This window comes from Panthera pardus, unplaced genomic scaffold, assembly GCF_024362965.1.
Source record: "Panthera pardus isolate Hobbes unplaced genomic scaffold, ASM2436296v1 HiC_scaffold_12, whole genome shotgun sequence".
Classification (NCBI taxonomy): Eukaryota; Metazoa; Chordata; class Mammalia; order Carnivora; family Felidae; genus Panthera; species Panthera pardus.
The window spans coordinates 71,018,775-71,040,251 of NW_026526677.1; the positions used below are offsets into that span (position 1 = coordinate 71,018,775).

At 37.6% G+C, this 21,477-nt stretch overlaps 1 protein-coding gene across 4 annotated transcripts in view; it reads right to left on the bottom strand.

Moving 5' to 3' along the window:
- Positions 1-21,477, bottom strand: part of GRM5 (glutamate metabotropic receptor 5) — a 528,255-nt gene that overhangs the window by 54,956 nt on the left and 451,822 nt on the right. For all 4 annotated transcript variants that reach the window (XM_053900181.1, XM_053900183.1, XM_053900180.1 and 1 more), the window contains exon 8: positions 2,291-3,230. In XM_053900181.1, coding sequence (XP_053756156.1) covers positions 2,291-3,230 — 940 coding nt within the window. The remainder of the gene's footprint in view (positions 1-2,290; positions 3,231-21,477) is intronic.

Here is a 21,477-nt window from a genome sequence, read left to right on the forward strand (position 1 = left end):
GAGAAACTGGCTACAAAACCATGTTCTTCACCACTGCTCCACACTGTCTAAGGGAGCCTGCCCTAGTGAGTTTTTGGGGTGCTTAGGCACAAGCTCACAATTCTATCCCTCTGGCAACCTGTTTTTTTTTTACCTATCAGGATGCCTTGGAAGGCACAGGATGCCTTGGAAGGTGCCTTGGAAGGTACCTTGAACAATGTACATATTGCTTGAAGAAAGAGTTTAAACAAAGGCTGGTAAAATTGAAGTTTGAAAAATACATTTTCTCGGGGTGCCAGGGTGGCTCAGGTGATTAAGTGTCCGACTTCAGCTCACATCATGATCTCACGGTTCGTGAGTTCGAACCCCGCATCGGGCTCTGTGCTGACAACTTAGAGCCTGGAGCCTGCTTCAGATTCTGTGTCTCCTCTCTCTGTCCCTCCTCCATTCACACTCTGTCTCTCTCTCTCTCAAAAATAAATAAATGTTAAAAAATTTAAAAAAATATATATAATACATTTTCTTAGACAAAATAAAAGGCTGATCTTGCAGAAGTTTCAGAAAAAGAATATTTTAGGGAGGGAGGAGTTAAGAAAGCAGATGGAAAATATTCTGGCAAGTTAAATATATGAAGGGCCTTCTGTGGACAGACCATGATATTGTCACAATTTATTGAAGTAGGAGAAGACACTGTTGTTTTCCCCAAGATTTACAATTTAGTTAAATACCTTGAACAATGTACATGGAAAGCAATGAGAGGCATACAAGAATTAGGAAAAAAAAAATAAAAGAGGCAAGGATAGAAGTTAATGCAAATGAATTAAGCTATGTGATTAAGTATTCTGAGTGCTTTTCAATCCTCAGAAGACATGGTATCTTTATCATCACCATTATTCAGGCTTTGAAGAATTAGGGCTGATGGAAAGGTGGGACTTTCCATGCAGGCTAAATGATAGTATAAGAGAACTGTTCAAGCAATAATATTTAGCTATTTATCTTCCACTTGTAAGTGGTTTGTCTTCCACTTATTTATCTAGATTTTAGGAAAATTGTCAAATCTCTGTAGAGTGAGCAGATAATGTTCTGACTAGTTCTTCTGACTGATATGCCCTTCTTAAATGGAGGAAGTCCTTATTCCCAGTAACACCCTATGTAGCCTTTTTAATACCTCCAAATTTGTTCCCAAGCCACTGATCTCTTTGCCCCCATACTGGGAAGTTATTAGTTGAACTAATTTCATATCAGCTGTGCACAGAGGCCACTGTCTCCCCTTCCTCAGAGAAGCAGGGAAGGAGCAAGTGATTACTAGCCAGGCTTACCACTGGTGTGAATCTGAGCAGCTCTATGGGATGATAGGTTACACTTTCAGTTCTTAAGAGTCTGTCATACTTAAACAGACTTTAAGGAACCACACTTCTCTGGGACAACATGGAATATAGTAATCTATGCTGCTAGTATTCTCCAGATGTTTATTAAAGATACAGGTCTTAATTGGATAAAAAAAAAAAAGATGATCTCATTGCCTTTTGAAGTGCTATAGGCGTCATTTATCACTTAGAGAAGTGCCTCACATGGGGGTAAATAATTGGCTGTTGGCTTATTTGCAGATAAGAGGTGACCAATAACTACTACCTGGGATACTGAGCATGAAGGATGGGGTGGGACTGTGGGCCACAATGGGAAACTGGCTAGTTGTTTAGGAAGATTATATGAAAAGTCCCTTTGTTTTGACCCTTTCAGATTCTTAGACATTTCCCTAAGAGTTCAAATTGCCCATTAAGAACTAAAATATAAATTCTACATTCACATGCCTCTATGGGATGAACAGTCAAGGACTCTGCTGAGCTTGGAAAAGGTTCAGGCACATAACGCAGTCAGGTGTGTGAGGTTCTTGGCACTCTGTGCTCAGCATTGATCTTTGTTAACAATAAATTCTCTACTGTGTTCTGGGAACTAGAATTTGGTCCACTATGTTCCTCTGTACCCTCCGGACCTGGAGATCCTTTCCTTGGCTTAATGACTTAACCGTGCTCTCCCTGTCCCTTTGGACCTCACTTCTCTTTTGCCGAAACTCTGCTTTTGTTCTTTATCTCAACTTCTCTGTTTCTGGCTTTGGCATAAGTAACTGGCTCTACATCCAATTAACCCCATGAAAACCATTCAATGAGAAGGCCAAGACCCCTTTCCCAGCACCCTGCCTCCCACAGTTTTCATTCACTCAGATATTTTACACTTAAAAGACTCAGGAAGCAAATGTCACTGCTTCAGCTACAGGGACCAGTGCCCCACACCTCCCCCCCACAACCTTTACCTTAGGGTTTCCCCAGAGGAGCCCCTCCTCTTCCACAGGTTGACTAGGCTGCTGGACCTGCTGGCTGCTGAGGATGACTTGCCATCCCCCACATGCATGCGCACCACGGTAGATGTGGTGAAGGCGCTGCGCACGTTTCTCTCCGGTTTGGCCAGGATGATGTACACTTTTGGCACAAACATGCAGCCCAGCGCCACTGTGGCACTGAGGCTGACTGAAAAACACATGGTGATGATTTTGTAGTTGCTGCCAAAGTAGATTGGCACAAAGGCCAGCCATATGATGCAGGTGGTGTACATGGTGAAGGCGATGTACTTGGCCTCATTGAAGTTAGCTGGAACGTTTCTGGTCTTGAAAGCATAGAAGGTACAGCTCAAAATCAGCAAACCATTGTATCCAAGAGGAGTGACAACTCCTAGGTTGGTGGTATTACAAATCAGGTAGACTTCACGAATGCTTGGGTAGTCGTGCATTATATCAGGAGGCTCCATTATAAAGAGGGCAACGATGATGCCCAACTGAATGCATATGAGGATGAAAGCAATCACTAGCTGGGCACAGGCACTCATGAACCTGGGCTTTTTGGTACAGATCTTCTTCTTGCTGCCAGCCAGGATCCTTGCAATACGATTGGTCTTGGTTACGAGGGCTGAGTAGCTCATGGCTGGAGAAAGACCAATACCAATTCTCTGAAGGTAGCAATAAATCTGTTTGGGCTTTGCAATGAGGCAGAAGGTACATAAGTAACCCAGGCAGATGCCAGCAAGGATAATGTAGCAGAGTTCCCTGCTGGAGGACTTGACTACTGGAGTATCACGGTAAATGATGAAGACTGCAGTAACAAATAGGGTGGCCAGCAGGCCGAGGCAGGCAAACACAACAGCGGCAATGGGTTCAGGGTCACCCCAGCGAAGATACTGTACTGGGATCAGATCACAACCTGCAGAGACACAGACACATATTGGAAAAAAAAAGGAAGAAACATTTACTTGGGTCACTTGTGCCTAAGTTACAAGCAGCTGCCAATGACCCACTTTGACTACAATCTGCCCTTCTAATCTCAGTCTCCTATAGTACTCATTTCTTCATATATTCATTCATAAAATATTTATCTTTATAGTATTAAACACAGACTCTGGGATAGGAGCTGTTCTCGGTTCTGAAAACAAAATGGTGAAGAACATGTTCTTTGCTCTCATAAAAAATAATTGGGGAGGGAGTGCTTCTAAATAATTACTTACAACTGTGATAAAGGCCATTAAGAAGCACAGCATGGTTCCTGACACTGTGTAAGCAATAAAAGCCTCCTTCAACAGGAATTAGCAAATGGAAGTGTTGGTTTGGCTGAGTTTGGGGATTCAGTAGGTTTGGCACACAGAGATTAATTGTAAGGAAAGAGCTAGGGGGCATTGGAGGCACAAAAAGAGGCCACCTACCAAGTGTAATGGGTGGCCTAGATAAGGCTGGGAGGTAGGCAGTAAGGGATCTTGCAGTGCAGAGAGTCCTAGAGTAATAGGAAGTCATGGGAGGGATCTATGTACAGGAGAGGAATGGCATGGTCAGACCTGTTTTAAATATTCCTTTGGTTGCTGTGTGGATTTGGAATGAGATAAAAGTGTGGACAGATTTGAAAATTATTTGAGGCAATATAGAGAGTTTAAATTGATGTGGAGCTACGTGAGAGGTTAAGACATCAAGGATGGTGATCATTGGATCCATCTATGCTGTCCTTGAATCCACTGTATAGAACAGTTAGGATTTTCAGAAAACTCTATGGTTCCAGTGTTATCAAGAGAAGACACTTTAAAAGAAAAGAGGGAGGCAGGAGAGGAAAAATGACCCCAGAGACAAAAAATTGGCCTGTGTGGGAAGTGCCAATACTCCTAAAATTATTTTCGACTCATGGCTTGCAGGTTTTTATATCACTTCATTACACATCAGAAAAAAGTGACAAAACTTGGCATCATTTAGGTTATGCACCTTCTTTTCACATATCTTTATTTAGGACTGTGGTCCTCAAACTGGGCTACACACTAGAATCACCTGGAGACATTTTTTAAAAATACTGTGGCCTGGGTCTCAGTGTTAAGTTTCTAATTTAATTGGTCTGAGTATCAGGAATTTTAAAAGACACTTTAAGTGCTTCTAAATGTGCAGCCAAAGATGAGAACCACTGCTTTAGCCACATTTCTGTGTGTGTGTGTGTGTGTGTGTGTGTGTGTGAAGTAGCATGTGTTACATTTAATAGAAACATAAAAATAAAGAAACTATCTTGAGCGAGTAGGAACGGAATTAAACAATCTGGAGCATTGGATATTTGAGGAATATTTTACTACTTGCCAACAAATATCCATTCTCCCCTTTATTCTCAGCAACATATCTCCAGTTTCAGTTGGGGGTAGTAAAGGGTGCAGCTAAAACACTACATTTTCCAGCAACCTTTGTAGTCCAATGTGCTATGTGATGGTGTTTTACCCAGAGAGATGTAAGCTGGGAACTCCTTAAAGGAACGTGACTCATCTTGGAGAGTACCCTTTTTGCCCTTTCTGGCTTTCTCCTTCTCCTGCCTGGAATATAAACATGGTGGCTAGAGCTCCAGCAGTTACCTTGGAATATAAGGTAACTAAGGACAGAAAATGTGTTCTGAGTTTTGGAAGAGAAAAAAATAGAGGGAGCCTGAATTCCTGTTAACTATGGAACCCCTGACTAGATCTAGACTATGTATATCACATTTATCTTGTTTAAACTACTTTTTCCCCCTGATATATGCAGCCAACCCAAATCCTAATTGATATAGGTGTAATATTTTTCTATTAAATTCCCATTACCCATGATCAAGGGTGTTGTAGTAAGTGGTTTTGAATACTAATGGTTACTAGGAGGTACGAGAGAGATGACAATAAGTACTGGTAGTAAAGAAGCATTTGGTTCTTTCAAAATACGCCTAAAAGCAGCTCTTGTAAAAAGGAAACATTCTCTGTCCCTTATTTCTGCCTTGCCTGTCTCTTTCTCCAAGATCTCAGATTTCAAACGGTACCATTAATATTATTGTTAAATTCATTATGGGGTTTATTTATTTTTAATTTTTTTAATCTTTATTTATTTTTTGAGAGAGAGAGAGAGAGAGAGAGAGAGAGCAAGCACTTGAGCAGGGGAGGGGCAGAGAGAGAGGGAGGCACAGAATCCGAAGCAGGCTCCAGGCTCTGAGCTGACAGCACAGAGTCCAATGCAGGGCTCAAGCTCACAGACAGTGAGATCATGACCTGAGCCAAAGTCGGAGGCTTAACGGACTGAGCCACCCAGGCATCCCAATTCATTATGGGTTTAATAGAATCTGTGAGTTAGCATAGAATTTTCAGCACAATTTACAAAATTGTTTCTATGGAAAAATGCATTCTTATTTTAAAAACTTGATTAATATTGAAACAAAGTGCTTTTAACTTAAAAAATGTAGATGGCCTAGACTAAATATAATTATTTTGCATAATGTCATTAATTATAAATAAACACATATCTCATTGCTAATGAACATACCTGAATCCTTATTTTTAGGCATCTATGTTTACATATACTGATTATATGTTGGGATTCAATATTTGAGGCTTTAGTATACAATGGGGTTTAGTTTCATACTTATATAGATTTGTTCCTTGCAGAGACTATTTTACAACAGAAAAATAGGTATTAATCACTCCTCCCCTTATTTTTCCATAATTGTTTGTTTAGAACACATATATTACAATGAAATTTATTATCTACTATAGTTAATTCTAAAGGGTCCTGTTTCTCCTCCTAGGTCATGAGCTATTAATGTCCACAGTAACTTACTGGTATAGGAAGCATGTTATGTGGTATGTGAAGTGGGAATCCTTTCATTAGCTAAAGATAATGAACTGAAAAAAAAATGTATAAATATTTATTACTTTTTTCTGCTGCTCTGCTAAATCTTAATTGCTTTTGTATAGATATAATTAGCACCGTAATTCTAAATGTTCTCCCGTGACAGCATTCACCACTATTTTTACATCAAACATATTCTTGAACTCTTCCTATGTAACCCATTAACATCATGTCTGAAACTAAAGAAAACCCCATCAGATACATACATAGGAAGAAATGTACATAAGGCATGCCTCTAATGTGGTGTGAATATTTTCACAAATTTACAAGAATTTATACATTCAAATGCATGTTTTTTTTCATTTAATGTGAACCACTCAGAAGACTTTATGTTTAGTTTAATGATGCTGCCATTGCACAAAATACTTTTGTAACTATTCTCTCAGAATAGAAAATTGGATTCTGATTAGAGTGTTATAATCACTGAATCTTATAATTGGATAAGTTCTTAGAGTTTCCAAAAACGGATGTGCATCACAATCACTTGCAGAGTCTACAAAAATACAACTCAAGGGCCTAACTTAGGGGATTTTTAATCAGTACATTTGGGATAAGACAAAGGAATCTTATTTTGAATAAGCAAGCTCAATGATTATACAACTGATCGTTGGTCCTTGGTTGGCAGCCCAACCATAGACTATTAATGCAGTGTGTGATTTCTCATCCAGTGTGTGAATGTCTTACATGATAATTCTAAGATGTGATCACCCTAACCCTACCTACGACTTTCCATAAACTATATTGTCTCAGGGCCAGGATAAGGGGTGGAGGAAGATAGATTAGGAAAAACCATAGGTCAGGATGATAGGTGGAGGTTGGAGGTGAATAAACTGGTTAGAAGGATATCACAAGAGGATAGTCATGGGATATAGGGCAAAAACTAAGTCATTGTACTCAAGGAAACACTGGGCTGGTAAAGACATTTTAGACCTAGCATTGAAAAAGATTATGAGGCAGACAGAAGAGTCAGGAGAGAGGCTTTTAACCAAGTTGACAGCAATGCTATTAACTAAGATGAGGGCTGCGGGAAGAAAATAGTCACATTTTATGAGGATGATATCTAGTTCCAATTTGGACATGTGTTTGAAATGTCTATGAGTTACTGAGTAGGTAGAAGCAGAGGTATATAAGAGATATCAGGATGGAAGTTACAGCTTTAGGAATCATCTGTTTACAGGTGGAAATAAGAGACACGGAAATAAAGGCAATTAATGAGGAAACACACAGATATTGATGAGAGCAAAGCCTAGAAGTCTGGCATAACACCAATATTAAGGAATGGCATAGGAAGAACATATGTCAGGAAGACATAAGGTAGACCAGCTGAAAGGAAAGAAGTGTATCAGAAGTCAAAGTAAAGTGGTCAATTGGATGGCCCACCACACCCTTCTCTAACAATATAATTCAGGTTTTCTTTTTTAAAAAACCCTTACAGGGGGATCACACAAAGCTTTGAGCTTCATGTTTGCAGATATCTCTTCTGGGGATATATCTTTCTCTTATATCTTTCCCCTGTTACTACTGTTAGATCTACAGTATTTATTTGAACAAGGTGGTATCCTTCCATTGCTATATTCCTATCATGGAACATATTCTTCCAAATCTCAGAATAATGCTAATTCTATTATGAGATAAATTAAAATTCTCATTGATTACTACCTCTTCTGTGTGCATTGGTTTACAAACATCTGAATGCCCTGTTATTTTTCCTAAATCTTTCTTTATTTCCTTTTTAGAATTATTAGGCATTTTTTCCACTGTTTTTTTTTTTAAGTCTCTCTTTCCTTCTTTGTATAATGGTAAGTTACTGGAAGTAGTCTTAGTGTACTGGTCAGTTACTACATACTAGCAGGATATATAAAGTTTAACTAAGAATCTATCTATCTATCTATCTATCTATCTGTTTTACTATAAATTTAATCAATTTAGCATATGTTATGTTTTAGATTAAAGAATCTTGATCATGTCAATGAATTTCCCTCCTGGCAAGCATATTAGAGTTTCATAGAGGATGCACAACATTGCAGTCCTTTCTAGAAATGCAGATGATAAATACACTAGAAAACCAAAACCTATTTTCTGATAACATCTATTTAAGTAGCTATCTACTTCTCACTGTCCTCCTCTTTCATGCTTGATTCTTATTCTGTGGTTCTCTAGTATAATCTATCCTTGCATAGCTTGAAGTGATATATATTGAAAATACAAGAGGCTTTCTTTTTAAAGGTAGAGTGAACTGCCAAAACTGTATTATCCACATTCGTCTTGTGATTCCAGGAATGTGCTTTCCATACCTCTAGTGGGAGAATGGATACTCCACTGATTTCCTGAACACTTAAAAACAATATGACTGCTTAGCAATAACTAGTACACATGCTTATTTTTGGGGGCATTAGTCCTATAGGATTAATATTCCTGTAGTTAATAATTCCTAGACTATTACCTTTTCAAATCCCATTCCAGGTGTCTGTTTATGCAGAAGGAATGAAGAGTCAAAGAACCTGGGATGGATTGCTGATATTCTATAAGTAAGCTAGGGAGGAACTCCTTAACAAGCTCCATATATTTTTTATTTTTATTTTTAAATTATTTTTTTAAATTAAAAAAAATAATTATTTATTTTTGATACAGAGAGAGACAGAGCATGAACGGGGGAGGGTCAGAGAGAGAGGGAGACACAGATTCTGAAACAGGCTCCAGGCTCTGAGCTGCCAACACAGAGCCCAACACAGGGCTCAAACTCACAGACCATGAGATCATGACCTGAGCCGAAGTCAGACACTTAACTGCCTGAGCCACCCAGGTGCCCCAACAAGCTCCATATTTTTGAAGGAAAGGAAGTTACTGAGAATCTCTGAGAATCAAATGGATGTGTGCTCAGCTGCTGGTCAGGCCATTTCAGGTATACAAAACTGATATGGGGCTGTTGTAGGACTATCCTTTGATACACGAGCTATAGATCTACCCAGAGTACAAGGTGTTGACTGGTGACGAGTATCATGATTATTTCAGTCTGTTCCATCCATAGACCATTTGTCTGTCTTTACTCCTTCTTTACTTGCCTAGATTTTGATTTCTAGGATGTTGATCTGATGATCTTAGATACCAGAAGAATGTAGACAGAATTTTTTCTGCATTGTTCATATTCCTGATCTTTTGAGATATAGATTAGATAGGTATAGATATAGATATATAGATATAGATTTATTTATTTATCACTTCTACGGTTCAGAAAAGTTAGAAGTGGTGTGCATGTGTGTGTGTGTACGTTACATTTAGGTACTTTATTTTTCTTTGTAGCACTTACTATAATGTCATCTATCTTGTGTGTATGTGTATGAGAGAGAGAGAGAGAGAGAGAGAGAGATTATATTGTTAAGGTCTATCCTCCTCCTTTGATATAACACTCTGAGGTTAGGGAATTTGTCTTGTTTGCTCACAAATGGATCCCTGGTACAGTGCCTTATTCATATGGTTAACATAGCAATTCAGAAATTAATATATTTACCATGTAATGAAAGTTTATAATTTTCATCCTGGTGTATGGATCAAGTCATTTTCGCAAACCTTTGTTGTTGCCTTTAAAAAGTCCCAAGTTACAGACTCTTGGTTTCCATTATAGATAGAAGTCTAAATTCAGTGCATTACACCTGAATTTTAGAGTAAAGATTCTGGTAACCAGAGAGAGTGAAACTAAGTATGTCAAGAGCTTACTTCTGCCTAGAGGTGACTTGTTTCACATTGGAAATATTCCTGGTACTAACTTGGCAATGATAAATGCTTTATGATTGATGAATTAATCCAACTATGAGTAACTCACTGGATCTGAGAATCATGGGTGGAGGAAAGAGAAAGGCAGTATACAGAAGTCATTCATTAATAAGTGCCATCTAACTATAAAGTTCAGATTCACTCTTCTCAAGAAGGCTGTTAATTGTAACATGTTTTACTTTAGGCCAGAAAAGTCCTCAGTGAGGAAGGCTTACTCTAGAGTTGATTGATTTTTACTATTATAATCATGAATCAAAGCATACCATGATTACTCCCTGAAATAAAAATTTAGTCTGTATCCAAAATATTGGGTAAGTTATATCTGAAACTGCCTCAATAGGAAGCCACCCTATTCCTGTTTATGCCAGCATTACAAAAAGGAGGAAATTGGCTTTTATTGAGTGCCTACTATATGTCAGGTGTTCTCTTAGATATTTTAGTAATCTTCATAATAAGCAATAAGGTAGGCATTATTAATTCTATTTTATAATAGAATCATATATGGTTTAATAAACTAGCTTTTTTGGGATAAAAATCCTGTGGGATTTCTAATTGATTAATGGATGCTATATTAGGAGAGGGAAACTGATCAAGTGCCTCTTTGAAAGGGGTCTTAAGGCTACTTAGTAGGAAGGAGAATCATGATCAACAGTGTCAGCCCATGAGCAAGGAGGGGCTGGTGGTGGCATACATATTTGATATTTGTTATCCTCACAAAAGTCCCTGCCTTCTTCTGAGAAATATCATGGGTTCAAACTCATCGGCAATGTTCTCATCCTGGCACACATGTCCTACACTGCTGGACCAGAGACACTGATTTTTAAGTTGTTGCTTTTGCGTCCCTAAAGCTTTCTAGTGTAGAAATTTTTTTGAATGGGCACCAAATCCCCAAGGATTGATTGTGAGATATTTCTAACATTGCCACATTGGGGACTCACAGCTATCCATTTATTATTGGATCCAGCCTATATCATGCCTTTCATGGTTTATTGAATATTTTTGTTTTAGATTCCCTTAATAAAATCCCCTCAGAGAGTTGACAACTCAGGGCTATAGCTTTTATTTAGTTTTTATTTTTGTTCTTTTATATTGGTTATATTTAATAGGGGAGTTTGAAATTGTATGCAAAGATTTATTTCATAATTAAAGCATAAAGGATGATTTAATGATACTGCAGAGTACTAAGGGGAAGGATTATCATAGATGCACATTTGTAGGGAACAGCTTTGAAAAATATGACTTCTGGTCATACTGCGGATGAACAAGAGAGGAAAAACACAGTGTATGAATTTAAATAGTAAAATGTGCTGATTAGAATAATTTGCTCCATTTTTACCTTTCCCCTCTCCCTTTTCACTAGCTAACTCCTCCTGACTCTTTCATTTGACAGATCCTCTGAGGATGGCTTTTCTGATTTCCTGACCCCAAAGGGCAGGTTCCTCTCAGGTGGACAACCTCTTGGGCCTGTGTCTATCACAGCACTTCCACATTTTTTTTTTTTTGCACATAGTAGCACAACTATCATGCTCATAGTGAGTTTGAGTGTCTATTTTACCTGGTAGACTGTGAGAAATTTGAGAGCAGGATGCTGCACCTTTGCTTTTGTACTGTGCTTGGCACACAATAGGGAGTTAAACAGGTTGAATGAATGTGTGATTACATTAAAGAAGAAGAGGGACACAGAAGACTGAAACTGGACCACTTTCTTAACACCATACACAAAAATAAACTCAAAATGGATGCAAGACCAAAATGTGATACAGGAAACTATCAAAATCCTAGAGGAGAACACAGGCAGCAACCTCTTTGACCTTGGCTGAAGCAACTTCTTACTAGACCACATCTCTAGAGGCAAGGGAAACAAAAGCAAAAATGAACTACTGAAAATTCATGAAGATAAAAAGCTTCTGCACAGTGAAGGAAACAATCAACCAAACTAAAAGGCAGCCTATGGAATAGGAGAAGATATCTGCAAATGACATATCTGATGGGTTAGTATCCAAAATCTATAAATAACTTATCAAACTCAACACCCAAAAAACAAACAACCCAGTTAAGAAATGGGCAGAAGAGGGCCAGACACATGGAAAGATGCTCAACATCATTCATCGTCAGGGAAATACAAGTCAAAACCATAATGAGATACCGCCTCACACCTCTCAGAAGGGCTAAAATTAACAACACAGGAAAGAACAGATATTGGCAAGGACCAGAGAAAGGGGAACTTTCTTATGCTGTTGGTGGGAATGCAAACTGATGCAGGCAGTGTGGAAAACACTATGGAGGTTCCTAAAAAAGTTAAAAATAGAACTACCTTGTGGTCCAGCAATTACACGACTAGGTATTTACCAAAAGAATACAAAAATACTGATTCAACGGGGCAGATGCACCCTGATGTTTATAGCATTATTATCAACAATAGCCTAATTATGGAAATAGTCCAAATGTTCACTGACTCTTGAATGGATGAAGAAGATATGTTACACACACACACACACACACACACACACACACACACACAGGAATATTACACAGTCATCAAAAATAATGAAATTTTGCCATTTGCAATGACACGGATTGAGCTAGAGTACATTATGCTAAGAGAAATAAGTCAGATAAAGACAAATACCATATGATTTCACTCATATGTGGAATTTAAGAAACAAAACAGATAAACATAGGGGAAGGGAAAAAAGAGGGAGGCAAATCATAACAGACTCAGCTATAGAGAATAATCTGAGGGTTGCTGGAGGGGAGATGGGTGTGGATGGGTTAAATGGGTGGTGGTCATTAAGGAGGGCACTTGCTGTGATGAGCTCTGGGTGTTGTATGTCAATGATGAATCACTAAATTCTCCTGAAACCAATATTACACTATATGCTAACTAACTAGAATTTAAATAAAAATTTGAAAAAATTTAAAAAATAAAAAAAGAGGGACAATTGAAAAATCGGGAGACATGCACTTTATTTTCAACTTACATACAACTATTTCCTGTAAATGTGAGACTTTTACTCAATTTAAGTCTCAATTTTTCTACACATGAAACAGAAATGATACAGAATTCCAATCCTTTCTCTTGCCTATAGTGAGAGCTTTAATCTAGAGAAATTCTTGTAGAGGAATTCATGTATGAGAAATTAAAGACTGATTACCTGAAAAGCATCAGTGAAGCAATTTATAAGGACTGAGTCCACAAAATGCTTAAAAGTATTTTTGTGTTTGGGGTGCCTGGGTGGCTCAATCAGTTAAGTGTCTGACTTTGGCTCAGGTCATGATCTCACAGTTCATGAGTTCCAGTCCTGCATTGGGTTCTTCACTTATAGTTCAGGGCCTGCTTTGGACTTGGTGTCTCCCTCTCTCTCTGCCCCTCCCCTGTTTGTACTCTCTCTCTCTCAAAAATAAATAAACATTTAAAAAAAACCCTACTTTTTTGTGTTTTCCTAGAATAAAGCATTAAAGTCATCCCTTTAAAACCAATAGACTATTAATAAAGTTATACATATATAATATCAACTGTAATGAGTGTTTTACAATTCATTTATATTTATTTCTATTAATTTTCTGGCTTCCCAGGCCCTTTCCTCTGGTTTTAGTCAGACTCTTATGATTTTTTTTTTTTTTTTTGCAAAGAATCTGCATACTGGAAGGCATTTTCCTCCTTTATGGCTGGTCTTCCATCAAATTGTTCAGAGGCTTTCTGATTTTATGACAGAAATTTTGCTGGTCCCACAGTATTCCTTCTGTGTTCCCATAGGCCCTGTCACATGGTCTTGATGATGATGATGATATGATGATTATTATTATTATTTTTGCCTTGGAGATATGTGAGAAATGTTCTAAGGCCTGGGCTTACTTTATATTCCCTAAGGCTGGTTGCAAAATTGCACGTATACTCTGCCTTGGATTTTGCCCATCGTTTCTCTTCCCAAGCCTACTAATTCCTGAATTTTAAGAGTCATAATATTGTATTTCTTTTTCTTCAAGATTTTATTTAAATTCAAGTTAGTTAAAATATAGTGTAGTATTAGTTTCAGGGGTAGAATCTAGTGATTCATCACTTACATATAATACATAGTGTTCATCCCAGCAAGTGCCCTCTTTAATGCCTCTTGCCCATTTAGTCCATCCCCCCACCCAACATCCAACGCTTCTCTAGCAACCCTGTTTGTTCTCTGTATTTAAGAGTCTCTTATGGTTTGCCTCCCTCTCTGTTTTTATCTTATTTTATTTTTCCTTCCCTTCTCCTATGCTCATTGTAAGTATTTCTTTTTTTTTCAAACACTTTTTTTTAATGTTTATTTATTTTTGAGAGAGAGAGACAGAGCATGAGTGGGGGAGGAGCAGGAGAGAGACACAGAATCCGAAGCAGGCTCTAAGCCCTGAGCTGTCAGCACAGAGCTGGACACGGGGCTCGAACCCACAAACCGTGAGATCACGACCTGAGCCAAAGTCGGACGCTTAACCGACTGAGCCACCCAGGTGCCCCTCGTTGTAAGTATTTCTTAATCGAGTCACCGGCATATATGTTATTAACTAAAATGCTCATGTTTACTATAAAAAGAAAATATAGGAACAGAGACTGTTGGGGCCAGATGAATGCCTTGTCTTACCATCAAGGAGATTAAAGATGTTCACCTAGCACAACTACAGCATGCCACTCACTTCTCCGTTCAGTGCATATTATTGAGCACCCACTCCATTCAAGGCACTTGGCCTGTGCCACGATGACACAAAGACAGTCATTTATTCCTTTAAACCAGTGTCTTGGTCAAACACTCGGGCTCTGTGACTCTACTCTTTAGGCACTGTGCCAAGCACTATATACATATCTTCTTTAATACCCCACACTCTACTAGGTAGGCACCATTATTTCATGCATTTTTAATTAAGACAAGTAAGGTAGGATTTGAGCTGGAGAGCATTTGAAGTGAAAGGAACCACAGGAGGAGAAAAACAGATGTGGAAAAAAGAGGAAGAAATGTAAAGAAACGGGTGAAATGCAGAAGTCAGGTGTGCAGAGCCATATCTCTACAGCCTCATAACAGAGCGTCATAAGAGAATTATAATATTTCTGGCAATTACTGCTGAGAGTTCAAATGGGAAGTCAGTAAAAGCTTTAGGAGGGAAGATCATAATCCCTTCCTACCTCCATCTCAGGGGTTAGAATGAGGACCATATAAAATAACATGTGACTTGAAGAGTGGCATGATAATTATGAAGTGAGAAAAGGAGGAAAAAGAGTATATGCATAAAATAGTAGTGACTCAACATCTGCTAAATTGCCTGTGTGTTTTATTAGATTGCCCTATGTTCTTCTGGGGAAAAGCCAGGCCCGTTTCATCTTTCTAGCCTGTTTATATAGACACAGCCCCAAGTAAATGGTATTATATTGCCTTAAATTGTTTGTAAGTACAAGGCAGCACATATGCTCTCTAAATTTTTCACTTGACTTAATGTGATTTTTAAGAGGTGGCAAGATAGGAGACATTTATCTGTTTCATATTACTCATATAATATACCAATGCTTTATGAAGCATTTTCCAAGTGGGCTAGGTAATGTAGTGGTAGTCACTGTGTTATAATGTTTTATGTTGTTGGGGGGAAATGTGATAATTTATTTTGGGTAAGCTATATTTATCAAAAACTGAAATCAATGAAACCACATGATTTTATTCAGTCTGGTTATATCAGAGTGGTTTTTGACCAAGATGACATTGTTTTTAGCCACAAATTTATCATTATGAAGAATGCAATGCACATTTTTCATTGCATGGTTTTCGGCAAGATGAAAACTGGCTTATGTTCTCTTTGAGACTTATTTTGAGAAGTTCCTTTGAGAGAGGGCCTTTTAGCAATTTTATTTCTCCTGGCACAAATAGTGTTACATTTATAAATACTCCAACTTTTTGACTTATTTGGTGGGATAAACATATTTATCAGTTAATGAAAATTTAGAATTTGGAAGAGTAAGAAGGCATTTTACAATTTTTTGATGTATGAGCCCTGGAATTTCATTAAAAAAAAATCATTGTTCTTTTCAGCATGAACTAAAACAGCTTCATCAAGCTCATTATTTGAAAAGGACAACTGCACAAAATTTTTCATTACATTTTAGAGATCCTTTCAGAAAGGATCCAGTGATTCATGCTCATTTCCATATTGCCTACAGCATCGTATCAAGGAAAAAGCAAAAGTTTTACATAAGGGCTTTTACAGTAAGGCTTGAACCTTATTTTTGTTACTTTACTGTGCTTTACAAGCACAGATATTTTACATTTTCAACCTCGGTTTTCTCTAAAATGGAGATAATGATTCCAACCTTTTTGGAGGATAAGGGAGATTAGCTGGCAGAACACAAAATTCCTATTAAAATGGGTGTCAGTTACTCAACACATGGGGATTTGTTTCCTTTCTTCTATTCTGTAATTGGTTTATTCAGCAAATATTTCTTGAGTATCTATTATGTTCTAGGAGCTTCATATTCCAAAGTGAACATAGTATGCAAGAAAAAAGAAACCCTACTCTTTAGCTTAATAGTCCAACTGGGGATACTGACAATATGCATATGATCAATAAAAATAAATTAATACATAAACAAAATAATAGAATAAAAGGTTATATGTGAATGTAGAAAATCAGAGGTAGAAAAGGGTAAGGAGGGATAACTGGTAGTATTAAACAAGTTGCTCAGGGTAGACATTTGGATAAGGACTTGGAGGAAGGAAGGATAATACTTTGGGTGTTGGGGGTGGAATATTCCAGGCAGAGAGAACAACTAGAACAATGACCCTAGGATAAGAGCCTTTTAGGTGATTTGACAGAAGGAAAAAAGGACTAATGTGTTAGGGGAAGGGGAGATGAAGTGAAGGGGAAGGTACTCCAGAGATATAACAAAGGGCCAGATTACATAGAACATAAATTTGTAAGGACTTTGACCTTGAATGAGATAGGAAACCATTGCATGTTCTTAGACAGTGGAGTAGCATGATCTGGCTTACTTTTTAAAAAGGTTTCTCTGTTTAGGGTATTAAGAAGTGGCTGTAGGTAGGGGCAAGGGCAGAATCAGGAATACTACTTAGGAGGTATTTCAATAGTAAAGGTAATTAATGATGATTTCTAGGACAAGGGATCTTACAGTGGAGGTAGTGAGAAGTGGTAGAATTCTGTAATTGAAGAGTCGGTGGAATTTCCTCATTGATTGATTACAGGATATGAGAGGACTCAAAAGATGATTCCAAATTTATTGGCTTGAGCTACTGAAAGAATGGATTTGCCATCAGGTAAAATATAGAATCCTAAGGGACAGAGCAGCCTTGGGTATGAGGAAGATAAAGACCTGTATTGCATCTGTGGAAATGTAGAATTTGGGATATCTATTAGACATTCAAATAAATATGTCTGGTAGGCAGTTGAATATTCAAGTGTGGAGACTAGATGAGAAGTTGGGACTATATATTTAAATTCAGAAATTTCTTCAGTGTATAACTGAGAATAATAACATGAGACTGGGTAAGATTACCAATGAAGCAAATATAGATAGAAAAGACTGAGCCCTGGGACACTCCAAAACGCTATCCTTAGTTTTATTTCAAACACATAGCTGGATATAAATGTAAAAATGCTGAAGGCGACAGATGCTAGATCCCTTTGGGGAGGATTAAAAATATATTTTTTTCTCTTGTGATTGAGAAAAATAGAAGTGGATAATGATGCCTTCAATGAAACCAGAAAACTTTTGATTACTGAGAGTGATTTAAAAAAAAAAAAAAAAGATGCTCTCTCCCTCTCTCTGCCACTTCCCTGCATGTACTCTCTTTCACAAAATAAATAAAAAACTTGCTATATAAAAAAAGGGGGGGCTGGGTGGCTCAGTCAGTTAAGTGTCTGACTCTTGATTTCCGCTCAGGTCATGATCTCACATTTCATGAGTCTGAGCCCTGTGTCGGGTTCTGTGCTGATAGTGCAGAGCCTGCTTGAGATTCTCTCTTTCCCTCTTCCTCTGCCCCTTTCCTGCTTACTCTATCTGTGTCTCAAAATAAACAAATAAACTTAAAAATGCTATAAAAAAAGATGGCAAATGCCTTTTAGTTATGGCTCATGACTACTTTGCTGGGATTTTCAGATCACCATTAACGCACTGTAATCCATTCATTTAGAATCAGAAGGCCTAAGAAGAAAATCTGAGTGACCTTAAAGGAAATGCTTATAATAGTTGTAACAGTTAGTTCAATGGTTATTCTGTGCCATTCACTGGGCTAGATAGTCATTGATTTAAAGGATCTTACTTTCAAATGTGGAAGACACCCCATAGAGAGAGATTGGAACCTTTTCCAGATTTTATCATTCATTCAACTTCAATCAATCAATGTCTGTATTATTTTCTTATCACTATATCTTTTAAAATTTTATTAATACTAGACTGATAGTATAATTGAACTGTTAATAGGTACTGAACTACTTGCACACTATTTAATTTCTCCAATAATTCTTTGAACTAATTACTACTGTTACCTCCATTTTATGTAAGCTCATTTTATGAAGCTCAGAGAGGGAAATTTGCGTAAAGTCACACAACGAATCACTGATGGAGTATAGATTTGAACATGGATATGTCTGACTCCAAAGCCTTTTGATTTAAACCACTATGCTGTTGACAGAAAATAGAGATGAATTGTTGCAGACATGTCATGCACACAGCCAAAATTCTCATCTGTATTTTTTTATACTACATTTGTCATAAATTCACCTTCCGTAGTTTGTATTGGTGTTTATGTAGCAAACTTAAGGAAAATCTAGAAGGTGCTTAGAGATCTGGCAATTGCATTGTTAAACAGAGTAGTTACTTTCTTTTACCTCTGGTCACCATTATGATGTTTGGTCTTTAGAAAAGGATAGTCTCCATAATATCAGCTTTGTAAGAAGGGCAAATGTGAAATAGTGCTTTACTCTTTCCTGAATAGCTTTGTTATTTTGGAAAAAGTATTTTCAGACACATTCCTCAGATATGATATGTTGTAACATTACTTAGAGTCTTTTTCTTCTGCTTGAAAATTCCTCTCCATTTTACCTGGTTAACTTCTCATTTCACATGCATTAATTCCATTTCCTTCCAGAAGGTACTACAGAACTGGCTAATTTTCTCTTCTCAGTGTTCCTGTAGTAATCACTGCATACTCTCATCCTAACACTTTCCTTCGTCCTTTGTTCCTTTCCTTTGTTTATTCATCCATTCCTTTATTTCCTCTTCTTTTTTTAAGTTTATTTATTTATTTTGAATGAGGGAGAAAGTGCAATTTGGGGAGGAGCAGAGACAGATGAGAGAGAGAGAATCCCAAGCAGGCTCCACACTGTCAGCACAGAGCCTGATGTGGGGCTCAAACTCAGGAACCATGAGATTATGACCAGAGCTGAAGTTGGATGCTTAACCAACTGAGCCACCCAGGCACTCCTCCTCTTCTTTCTTTTATTCTTTTCATTGGACAAACATTAAATCAGTTTCTACTATATGCTTGGCATATTTAATATATTAAATTGAAATTGCCTCTTTATTTGTATATTTGTCTGCCCAGGCCCTGGGATACTTGAGGGTGGGAATTGTATCTCCATGATCACTGTGTCCAGTGCCCAGTGCTATGTTTGAACCTTGTTAGAACCATTTGCTCATGAGTACTATCCTCTGTGCCGCCAGTGAACCTGCCATATGGTTCATTTATAGCATGTATCATATGTTATACTCTTAATGCAATTATTTAAGTCAGCCCTCTTCTGTTATGGACATGTGATTCTACATAAACGGAAAGTCAGACACCTTCCATTTACATCTCTATCAGTAGAACTTAGCACAAGTTGACAACAGTATAAAAACTTGATAAAAGAACTTTTGCTGAATGAATGATAGAATAATCAGCTTGTATAGCATATATTCCTATTCAAATTTTTCTCTAACCCAGAAGCCAAGAAATTAGGTTCACCATTATGAAAACCTGTTCCATTTTTAATATTAACAGAAACTATTACAATTGTAGTGATAAAAATAAACATATTTCTCATCTAAACTCATAACAAATCTACCCTAAAGAATCAGAAGCAAATAATATTCAATACATGGCAAGAATTTTTTACCCCTTTCCTCATCTAGATTGAATTGTAATAAATAGGCAGCACATTTTAAATGAAAATATCAGAGTGACTTGGAGATAATTAACATATGACCGGCTTGAAAGCTGAATTTTTTTTCTTTTCTATGGTTTTCTGGAAAAAGACAAAAAACAAAAAAAACCCCACAAAAAACAGGACTCCAAAACGTGATTGTGGAGAAGGGAAGGTGGTAGGGCATAATACGGTACAATCACAGTACTTAGGCTTGATTTTCCACTAGTTTGGTCAATTAGTCACTAGTTTGAGCAGTTTACAGAATCTTCCTGGGTCTTAATTAATTCAATTATAAAATAATAATATCTACCTCATAGGATTCAAAAGGATAATGCCTAAGGTAGTTATAATTTTTGGTAATGAAAATCAATCCTCCCTATGATTTTTTTAATGTACTTATTTATTAAAAGGCAAAGAAAAGGGGTGCCTGTGTAGCTAAGTCGGTTAAACATTAGACTCTTGATTTCAGCTCAGGTCATGGTCTCGTGGTTCATGGGATTGAGCCCCACATCAGGCTCTGTGCTGACAGCACAGCACCTGCTTGGGATTCTCTGTCTCCCTCTCTCTCTGTCCCTTCCCCACTCTCTCTCTCTCTCTCTCAAAAATAAATTTTTAAAAAAGGCAAAAAAAAAAAAAAACCTCCCAAGAAAAGTGGGACAAACTGAGGAACACAAATGAAGTAATTATTTGTAAGAAGAAAGTATCTGAAATGCTGGAGTTATAAAACTTGTCAGTGTTTTGTTCCCTTGGAGCTCATCCTCCAATCCCTCCCAGGTTCCCACCAACTCCCTTTTGTTTGACTCTGTTCTCTTTTTCTCCCTTAATGAATATACAAAGGTTTCAACCTCCAAAGCAATTAGGTAACTGAGGGAACCAAAGAAACTTCCCAGAGAATGTTCCTATTGACATTAAAATGCTGATAGGCACTGCCTTCCTTCTATTTTACAGCTTTGCCTTTAAAATGAATAAAATACATTTCTTTATAAGTGAAAAGCAGGAATTCATTCTAACTTCCTGTCATAAAGCTTCTCACTGAGTTACTTTTTGAAAGTCATGTTGTTTTTGCTTTTTCCTTTTAGTTGGGTTTGTTGGAAGGTTGCCAGAGTTGGCAAACCCACCTGAAAGGGTTTCTGTGGCTTGGGCTTTAGACTAAGGAGCCAAAGATCTGCTACTTTTAACCTAACCCAAATTCTTTGAGAGAAAACAAATTAAAGATTCTTTCTAGGACAGTTTTTGCATATATCTGGTGGGGAATGGTGTGCAATGAAGAAGTTATCTTGGCAGAGGCTGTTAGGGAATTCTCTGAACACTGAACCCAAATTGTTGCCTTCCACTATTCCCCTCAGCCCCCCTTACTTGCT